We start from the raw sequence: 9,762 nt of genomic DNA, 5'->3' as shown, positions 1-9,762 counted from the left end.
CTCTAATCCCTTAACCTTAACTTAACCCTTACCTCATGTATCTAACCCTTGGTCTGGATGAAATCAAAGTTCTCATAATAATCTATGATGCACATAAGAACCTGTCAGAAAACATTCAGTAAATTTATATATGGTATATATATATGTATACGTATATATATACACACACATATACTGTACATATATATATACACATATGTACATATGTACAGTATATTTATATAGTATATGTACAGTATATATGTGTAAATGGTAACTCGTGGTACAGAAATATTTCATTATTAAATCATGATTTAATCAATAAACTCTTTATTGTTTTTTCTTTCACATACTCGTTAGAATTCAGTTTCACATCAGTTAGCAGCTTTTTTTCTGGGTTTGTTATTGTTAGGATTGTAATATCAGTAAATCATTTATTATTATCGATTACTTCATGTTTGCCAACACCTCTGATGTCTCACGATGTCTCACTCATGTGTGAAATATTGACTGATGTTGTCAAAACCGTGGAAACCACACTTCCTGCCGGCCACTCTGCAGCCGAAGGTCAGAGCGTCCTGTAGACGTCCACCTAGAGACAAATAACAATGATTCATTTATTTTCACACGTTGATTTTTTTGATTTACAGTTGTGTGTAAAAGTGTTTGCCCCCTTGACATGTGACATGTTTGTCACACTTAATTGTTTCAGATCATCAAACAAATTTAAATATTAGTCAAAGACAACACAAGTAAACAAACTGTGTTTTTTAAATGAAGGTTTTTATTATTAAGGGAGGGGAAAAAAATCTAAACCTACATGGCCCTGTGTGAAAAAGTGTTTCCCCCCTAAACCTAATAACTGGTTGGGCCGCCGTTTGCAGCAACAACTGCAAATAAGCGTTTGTGATAACTTGCAATGAGTATTTTACAGCGCTGTGGAGGAATTTTGGCCCACTCATCTTTGCAGAATTGTTGTCATTCAGCCACATTAGATAGGTTTCGGGCATGAACCGCCTTTTTAAGGTCATGCTACAGCATCTCAATAGGATTTAGGTCAGGACTTTGACTAGGCCACTCCAAAGTCTTCATTTTGATTTTCTTTAGTGGACTTGCTGGTGTGCTTCGGATCATTGTCCTGCTGCAGACCCCAAGTTCGCTTCAGCCTGAGGTCACGAACAGTTGGCCGCAGATTCTCCTTCAGGATTTTTTGGTAGACAGCAGAATTCATGGTTCCATGTATCACAGCAAGTCTTCCAGGTCCTGAAGCAGCAAAACATCCCCACACCATCACACTACCACCTCCATATTTGACTGTTGGTATGATGTTCTTTTTCTGAAATGTGGTGTTACTTTTACACCAGATGTAATGGGACACACACCTTCCAAAAAGTTCAACTTTTGTCTCGTCAGTCCACAGAGTATTTTCCCAAAAGACTTCAGGGATTATCATGATGTTTTTTGGCAAAATTGAGATGAGCCTTGTTGTTTTTGCCCAACATTGGTTTTGGTCTTGGAACTCTGCCATGCAGGCCATTTTTGCCCAGTCTCTTTCTTATTGTGGAGTCATGAACACTGACCTTAACTTAGGCAAGTGAGGCAAGTGAGGCTTGCAGTTTGCAGTTTTTTAGATGTTGTTCTGGGTTCTTTTGTAACCTCTTAGATGAGTCGTTGCTGCGCTATTGGGGTAATTCTTGTCGGCTGGCCACTCATGGTAAGGTTGCCCTGTTCCATGTTTTCTCCATTTGTGAATAATGGCCCTCACTGTGGTTCTCTGGAGTCCCAAAGCTTTAGAAAGGTCTTTGTAACCTTTTCCAGACTGATAGATGTCAATTACTTTGTTTCTCATTTGTTCCTGAATTGCTTTAGATCGCGGCATGATGTCTTCCTTTTTGGGATCTTTTGGCCGACTTCACTTTGTCTGACAGGTTCTATTTAAGTCGTCTCTTGATTCAATAGGTCTGGCAGTAATTTTCCAAACCCTAACCCTAACCACAGTGACCTGATGATTTTACAAAGGGGGCAATAACTTTTCACATGGGGCCGTCCATGGTTTGGATAGTTTTTTCCCCATAATAAATAAAATCATCACTTAAAAACTGCATTTTGTGTTAACTTGGGTTGTCTTTGTCTAATATTTAAATTTGTTTGATAATCTGAAACATTTAAGTGTGACAAACATGCTAAAAAATAAGAAATCAGGAAGGGGGCAAACACTTTTGCACACAACTGTATGTGTTTGTCCAGCACGAGGTCGCAGGGTTGAACCTTCATCGATTGACCGTGATGTTCACGTGTTTCACCTCCTTCAGACTAAACGAGTCCGCTCTCACAGGCTCATCATCAACTGTGAAACAGTTTGACGCTAACAGACGCTAACTTAACTTCATCTTCAAACTCTCACCATTGAACTTAGAAACTGGATCAGGGAAAAGGAGAAACCCTGATAAAAATGGTCCCTCACTGAAAACCTGCTGCACTGTTTGTCCTCTCACATCCCATAGTTCTACAGTTCCACACCACAACCCTCTGAGAAACACTTGTTCCAAATCCTGTGTAACTGTGCAGACCTGAAGAGCAAAGGTTTGCTTTGTTCCTCCTGGATCTGTTGAAGCTTCATTTCCATTTTCACAAACCTGGAGACAACTTTACTGATCTGAGGCTGATCAGTGGAAACTTTGTAGTGACCAATTTACAACTCTGTTTATGTCTTCACTCAAGTGTCCAATGACCACAGATGGACACAAGTCAGATGATACAACCACAGAATCAATCATCAATCATCAACAAGTGAACTTTGAACCACTTTATACAAGAACACAGTGTTTGTTATGACCAACGGCCAATCAGGAGGTCCCTCAGGAGAACCTCAACAGTTCAATCTGAGAGCAGTGAAAAGTGACTATTAGAGAGAGACACTGTCTCACTGTTGGACACTGTGTAGCTGTCTCACTGTTGGACATGTCTTACCTTTTGACAGCGTGAAGATGACCGCAGCGTTGAAGGTGTCTCCAGCACCGAGGGTATCAACCAGCGCTTCAGGAGGAAAAGCATCAGAATGAAGAACGATGCCATCGGGACCCAAAGCATCTGCTCCATGTTCTGCCCAAGGACAGATGAGGACAGACCTGATGGGCAGACAGATGAGTCAGAGAAAGAGACACAGGACACAAAGGGCTCTGCCTTATATCTTACACTCGCCAAGTGTCATTGCTAGCTTCTAACTGCTACAGTTAGCGTTGTGTAGGCAGCAAATGAGGTGTGGTCTCTTAAAATTATGTGTGGCCTCTTAAAATGAGGTGTGGTCTCTTAAAATGGGGGCATGTTCTTTTAAAATGAGGTGTGGTCTATTAAAATAACCATGTGCTTTAGACTTCATCATTTAGACCATGTCCTTTAGACCATGTTCTTTCGACCACGTCCTTTAGACCATGTGCTTTAGATCCCATCATTTAGACCATGTCTTTTAGACCACATCATTTAGACCATGTGCTTTAGACCACATCATTTAGACCATGTGCTTTAGACCACGTCATTTAGACCAGGTCCTTTAGACCATGTGATTTGGATTGTCTAAATCAGGCCCAGATAGAGAGATCCTCGTCTGAGACTGTCTCACCCCTCTTTGACTCGGTGGTACAATCCTCTCACAGCAGCTTCAGCCGACTGGAAACCAAAGTGACGAGCAACATCTTTACTAACAAACACCTGAATGACACAGTGAAATTAACACATGAGCAAACAAATCAAAGGCAGTGACTTATTGCTTTAAAGAGAGAAACTCTCACCACGTCACCATGAGGAAACAGCTCGTACAGCGCTTCTCTCGTCTTCTCTATCTCCACAGAAATGCTTATTCTCTGTTGCCGTGGTAACGCGTCGTTAAACTTCACCACATGCTGAATCATCTTAATCTGCTCTGCAGCGTTTCGACCCTGCAGTTTTAAACCAGTTCAACAGTTACACTGACCTGGTTCTAAATACTACTCTGTCTGGTAGTTAACTTTCTGGGTTAGTGCTGTTGAGCCCTGCTCACCTCCCAGTGGATCCACTTGAACTGACTGAGGTCAACTTTGGAAAAGTCATCTGCTGTGACATCGGGAAGATTCCTGACAGGAAGTGACATCAGAGTTTATGTTGAAAATGATGTTTTTGAACATTTCTGATGAAATATTTATTCACACATTAAATGATCAAAGATTTAAAAAAAGAACAATCATGTGATCAGACTGCATTCATGTTTTCATCAAACACCCGATGTTGGAATTCATTCAGTGGATGACGCTCGGTCCAAATCCACACGGACACACAAAGAAACACAAAAGAATAATTTTCTCTGTCATTATGAAAAAGAAATTTCAGGAAATGTCTTTGTCTGCACGACTCAAAGACTCAAAAAAGAGTCAAAAGACTCAAAAAGACCCAAAAGTGGTTCATGTTGTGTGATTGGTCTTCGTACATCGTTTTTTATTCATGATCAACAAACAATTAAAAAAAAATTATTGTTTAGATCAAAATGTTTGTGATTTTTTTTCCAAAGATGGACATCGACGAGTCATTGATTAAGAAGTCGTCTTACATGTCTGACAGAAGGACAGTACGAGATCCACGGGACGGACAAACCACACAACACGCACACGGGGTTTGGCCTTTGACCTGCCAGCTGACCGCAGATACATCGATCGAACGGAATGAGAAATCTGTCATAATGAAACTGAACCAGAGACAGGAGACATTTCAGCTCTGTCCTTCACATTAATGAGACACCAGTGAACACCGGTGGACACCAGCGCACAATAACTGACACTAACGGACACCAGCGGCCACCTGTGGACACCGGTGGACACCAGCGCCACCGGTGGACACCAGCGGACACCAGTGGAACCCGACGTCCATGACCACGACGTCAACAACGTCCCTGAAAGACAAACGTTAGTGAGACACAAACCTGTTCATGTGGAGGATGGTACGACTTCCTGTCCTCACGTTACTGATGACCACGGACGCTGGAGCGACGCACTGAGCATGCTCACAAACCAGAGACACATCAATGGACACTTTGTGAAAATCCTCCAAAATAAAACTACACACAGGAAACTGTTAACTTCTGCTCTTCAAAATAAAACTACACACAGGAAACTGTTAACTTCTGCTATTCAAAATAAAACTACACACAGGAAACTGTTGTTATCATCTGCTCTTCAAAATAAAACTACACACAGGAAACTGTTGTTATCGTCTGTTCTTCAAAACAAAACTAAAACAGGAAACTGTTGTCATCATCTGCTCTTCAAAATAAAAGTAAAGATGGGAAGCTGTTATCATCTGCTCTTCAAAATAAAACTACAGACAGGAAACTGTTAACCTTTGCCCTTCAAAATAAAAAATATAGACAGGAAATTGTTAACTTATGCTCTTCAAAATAAAACTTTTTTAAAAGTAAAACAGGAAACTGTTGTCATCTGCTCTTCAAAATAAAAGTAAAACAGGAAACTGTTGTCATCTGCTCTTCAAAATAAAATTAAAGACAGGAAACTTGATATGTTTTTGTCTGGACATAAGAAAGACATTTTAATTTGAAAGACTTCTAGTGAAAAGAAAGAAAGTTGAACATGAGCGTGAGGAAGTGAAACTGTATAAAACACAGTGAATACTGATGATTGTATTGATTGGTACTCACTCGGCCACAGGTCCAGCACACAGTGAGCCCATGAAGGCGCTCTGAGCTCCAAGCAGAGACAGAACTGTACAGGAGTTTGATGCATTTCCTCCTCGCTGCCAACGCTGTGACACACACCTGTCACACACCATCACATTAGTTCAGACATCAGTGACACATGATGAAATCCTACATTTGACACAGGTGTATCACTGACCTGCTGTCAGTGTCTTCTTCAGGATATTTGTCCACCACACTGATGATGTCCAGACAAACGAGTCCAACACAGAGAATCTTTCTGTTTTCTTGGTCCATGACGATCCACACTCAGCTGCACTCTGGACTCTGACGTCATTTCCTCTCACAGTTCAACATGTTCACTGCTGTGCTGCCACCCTCTGTTCACTTCATGTCATTACACCTGTTTTGAAATAGCTCATTTACAACAAGACACTGCAGATTCTTCGTCACCAACAGTTAAATTCAGAAAAACAATGACGGATAATCACATAAATGTTCAAATGTAATCTTTAATATTTTCACTGAGGTTTAATTAAAGAGCTGCTGATGTCGTTACATAGACGCCATCGTCAACATCATCAGGTCCACGAGAGCAGAACTGGACCACGTCTCCTGTCGATGGTCCTGGAACTGCATCACAGACTTTGTTATGTAGTCGTTCTAAAGTCAATAAAATAGTGAATATTTTCGACTTTATGTCATTTTTCAGCTTCTGAAACATTTGTAAACACAGATGCACATTATTGAATTATTGAAGTGTATTTCTATTTGACTGAAGGCATCAGATTGTAAACAAACAAACAAACAAACATGTAAATGAAGTCAAATGTTATTTATTTAAATAAGTTATTTGTAAACATGTTGTGCAAACTTCAAAAAACAATAACGATGATAAATACAGAAATATAAACGTGCTCATCTTTATCACGATTATTATTATTATTTGAAATTGAAATGTTTGTTGTGTTTCGAATGACGTCTGATATCAGTATTATTATGGGATGGATAAATTTAAAGCATGAAAAACGTTTCAATTCTTTAAATATGATGAAATCATTTACTTTAATGGTAAAAGAAAACGTTAACGTCCCCTCGTGGCGGCGACACATTGTCACGGGTTGATGTTGTCATGACACAGCGTTCTGGTTACGTCAGAGAGATGAGGTCGACGTCGTAGCAACCGTCCACCTGCGACAACAGAGACACAAACATGACGTTGCCGCTGCTGTCAGGTCACATGACCTGGGTGTTGTGTGCACCGTGAGGGCGTGGCCTGTGGGGGCGAGGCCTGTGATCAGAACAGAGCGACCCTTTTGACACTCACGTCAAATCGTCCGACGGACGCCGTGGTCTGGTCGCTCTGCATCACTTCAGTCAGAGCCCACATCTGCTGGAGACTGGAGGACACGGTGTGAGGGTCAGGGACATCCTGAGGACACCAGAGACAGACACACAGAGACAGAGAGAGAGAGAGACAGACACACAGAGACAGAGAGAGAGACAGACAGAGAGAGAGTTTTATAAAACACACTAATGATGATGATGAAGAAGATGAAGATGATTTATTGACGACGTTTCAGACCTGAGGTTGGGTCAGGTGGTCGTCCAGCGTCAGGTCTGACAGCCAATCACAAACCTCCTTCTCTGGCTCCTGCAGAACAAACGGGAAATGCTGATTTGAAGGAGATGTCTCTCTAGCTCCTCCTGCTGGTCGTATTGTAGCGGGACATGTGACCTGTGTGTGTGTGTGTGTGTGTGTGTGTGTGTGTGGTTAATCACCGGCTCAGTGTGAGGAAACATCTCAATGTTCTTCAGACTGAAGCTCAACCAGGCCGACGATGGCTGCTTCAGGATCAGCCGCACTGACGCCACGTTATCTGGCTCCGCCCTCATCTGTCAGAGTGAGAACTGTAAATTACACTGTAAAATACACTGTGAATAAGCCTAAAATTACACTGTAAATACATAAAAAATTCCACTGTAAATACACTAAAAATTACACTGAATATACTGTAAATACACTAAAAATTACACTGAGTATACTGTAAATATACTGTGAATACACTGTAAACGATGACGTTAGCCACTGAAGCTGTAAATTACACTTTAAATACACTGTACATATACTGTGAATACACTAAACATTACACTGTAAATACACTAAACATTACACTGTAAATATACTGTAAATCTATCTATCTAATATACTGTGAATACACTGTCAGTACACTGTTAATACACTAAACATTACACAGTAAATATACTGTGAATACACTGTAAATGTACTGTAAATACATTGAAATATACTGTGAATACACTGTACTCACAGTGTAGATAAAATCTGCTTTATTTCTGTACATGAACAAAACAAACAATCACTTCCCTTCACTGTAATCTGTGTACCTTTTGTGTGTGTATTCAGATTACCTGGCTGGATAAAAACAGATTACTGACACAGTTAAAATCAGTTTTTGTTAATTCATTCAGTGGTTTCAATTGGATTATTTGAGATGATCTAATCCAGTTCTTTTAGTAAACATGACCAGATTATCATGGGGAATGTATTCAGATTGTTTTGTGGTTGATATTATTCAGCTGACCTGTGACCTGTGGATGGAGTAGTAGTCCTGTGACCCCCCCTCTGAGTGTGGGTTGTCCATGAGGGACAGGTCTCTCAGGGCCGTGCACCACTGAGCGGGGGCCTCATGCCCGGGCCTCCTTCTCAGCAGACGCACAGTCACGGAGGCGGTGTAGTCATTCTGAAACGTGATTTCCTCGATCTGAGGGACAGAGATTCAACAATGACGTCATGGTCTGTGATTATGGATCCAAACTTATCAATACTGAGCTTCTCGCCTCACCACCAGAGGGCAGACTCTTTCACTGAAACAAATAAAGAACTGCAAAGTTTCAGTCACTTCATAGCTCCTCCTCTGTGTGGGCGGAGTCATCACAGCACGGTTGCGTGAAACTGTGGTAACGTGTTTTTTTCTCCGCGATACAAAGTAAAGAATCATTAGAATCATTAGTTGACAGAATGGTTCAGTCCTTCAGTCACTGAAGTGAAATCCCAGTGAACGTGGTGACGATGGCGCTGTCTCTAAATCCACCAGAGGAGAAAGAAAACTGTGTTGAGTCATGCTGTCAAAGATCTCTCACACTCGTCTCCTCCAGGTGAAATCATATGAAATGTTCACACGTTCATTTTAAAGATGTCTCGTATTCATTATCGTTATCTGAATTTGACGTATGTATGATAAATCTAACGTTCACTTACATCTGCGGTTTTTCCAAACGGAAGCGTGACGTCGACCACGCACACTCCGGACTGGGCTGCGTCACACGGTCTTTCTCCCATGTTCAGGTAAAGTGCAGGTTTGACTGTGCAGGTCAGCGCCCTCTGCTGGTCACAGTGTCCACTCATCTGCACACACATTCAAACTCAAACTTTATTTAAACTGATTTAAACAGTGAATTCAACAGTGAATTCATGGGGATTCACCATCTTCCTCATCACCATCTTCATCATCATCATCATCATCACCATCAGTATAAAGGCCAGCACCACGGACAGCTGCACACCGGAAGTGTCACGTCGACGCTAAAGCGAAGTCACAATGACGTTAGCCACTGAAGCTAACTAAAGCCAGGCAGATAATAACAGACGAGTATGACGTCAGCAGCGGCAGTTTCCGGTTGTTGTTTCTCACCTTTCGTCAGGACCAGAAACAGGAAGTGATTAAAAGTCCTCCGTGTGAAGATGCTCACATGCTACAGCTAATGTTATGCGTGTTATGCGTGTGTGTCACGTCCGGGCTGTAACCAAGGCAACGGCGAGAGTCTTAAAGAGCCAGCAACGCTTCTTGCTCAGCCAACTTCCGCTTCCGGTCTTGGATTTGAGATGAAAAGGTTCCTGTTACATAAATATCCATCCATCATCTACCGCTTTATCCTCCACCAGAGGGTCGCGGGGGGTGCTGTGCCAATCTCAGCTACACAGGGCGATAGGCGGGGTACACCCTGGACAGTTTGCCAGTTCATCGCAGGGCCACACACACATACAGACAAACAACCATTCACTCTCACACTCACACCTATGGTCA

The 9,762-nt window shown here is 41.6% G+C and overlaps 2 protein-coding genes across 7 annotated transcripts; both read right to left on the bottom strand.

Moving 5' to 3' along the window:
* Positions 1-292: 292 nt before the first annotated feature.
* khk (ketohexokinase) lies at positions 293-6,397 on the bottom strand. Of its 4 annotated transcripts, XM_058632776.1 has the most exons (9): positions 5,856-6,397; positions 5,660-5,776; positions 4,928-5,062; positions 4,559-4,693; positions 4,016-4,088; positions 3,768-3,914; positions 3,599-3,687; positions 2,950-3,107; positions 293-571 (listed from the first exon to the last, which is right to left on the bottom strand). In XM_058632776.1, the coding sequence occupies exons 1-9, from the start codon at positions 5,951-5,953 to the stop codon at positions 468-470; spliced, it is 1,056 nt and encodes a 351-aa protein (XP_058488759.1). In that variant the 5' UTR covers positions 5,954-6,397; the 3' UTR covers positions 293-467. The 4 variants fall into 4 exon arrangements, with proteins under 4 accessions (XP_058488759.1, XP_058488761.1, XP_058488760.1 ...); XM_058632778.1 differs by lacking the exon at positions 4,559-4,693 and having other exon boundaries at positions 5,856-6,395; XM_058632777.1 differs by lacking the exon at positions 4,928-5,062 and having other exon boundaries at positions 5,856-6,392.
* Positions 6,398-6,476: 79 nt separating this feature from the next.
* Positions 6,477-9,505, bottom strand: nicn1 (nicolin 1). 3 transcript variants are annotated; one of them, XM_058632780.1, is made up of 8 exons: positions 9,370-9,499; positions 9,177-9,260; positions 8,937-9,083; positions 8,260-8,439; positions 7,439-7,552; positions 7,242-7,310; positions 6,984-7,088; positions 6,477-6,847 (listed from the first exon to the last, which is right to left on the bottom strand). In XM_058632780.1, exons 2-8 carry the CDS (start codon positions 9,204-9,206, stop codon positions 6,806-6,808), a joined length of 687 nt encoding a protein of 228 aa, XP_058488763.1. In that variant the 5' UTR covers positions 9,207-9,260; positions 9,370-9,499; the 3' UTR covers positions 6,477-6,805. The 3 variants fall into 3 exon arrangements, with proteins under 3 accessions (XP_058488763.1, XP_058488764.1, XP_058488765.1); XM_058632781.1 differs by having other exon boundaries at positions 9,204-9,260; positions 9,370-9,498; XM_058632782.1 differs by lacking the exon at positions 9,177-9,260 and having other exon boundaries at positions 9,370-9,505.
* Positions 9,506-9,762: the final 257 nt, after the last annotated feature.

Source organism: Solea solea, chromosome 6 (genome assembly GCF_958295425.1).
Source record: "Solea solea chromosome 6, fSolSol10.1, whole genome shotgun sequence".
NCBI classification, from domain to species: Eukaryota; Metazoa; Chordata; class Actinopteri; order Pleuronectiformes; family Soleidae; genus Solea; species Solea solea.
The sequence above is the reverse complement of the archived record's forward strand: the minus strand, read 5'-3'. Positions and strand labels throughout refer to the sequence as shown.

What these genes read in the sequence shown, in the direction of transcription:
- khk (XM_058632776.1), bottom strand. Translation starts at nt 5,953, where the DNA reads ATGGACCAAGAAAACAGAAAGATTCTCTGTGTTGGACTCGTTTGTCTG. An exon ending in ACTGTCCTTCTGTCAGACAT is followed by an intron (nt 4,089 to 4,558) that starts GTAAGACGACTT and finishes ACTTCCTGTCAG; the next exon opens with GAATCTTCCCGATGTCACAG. An exon ending in TGTTTCCTCATGGTGACGTG is followed by an intron (nt 3,688 to 3,767) that starts GTGAGAGTTTCT and finishes TGTGTCATTCAG; the next exon opens with GTGTTTGTTAGTAAAGATGT.
- nicn1 (XM_058632780.1), bottom strand. Translation starts at nt 9,206, where the DNA reads ATGGTGATGATGATGATGATGATGAAGATG. An exon ending in TGATGATGATGATGAAGATG is followed by an intron (nt 9,084 to 9,176) that starts GTGATGAGGAAG and finishes ATGTGTGTGCAG; the next exon opens with ATGAGTGGACACTGTGACCA. An exon ending in ACCACCTGACCCAACCTCAG is followed by an intron (nt 7,089 to 7,241) that starts GTCTGAAACGTC and finishes TGGTGTCCTCAG; the next exon opens with GATGTCCCTGACCCTCACAC.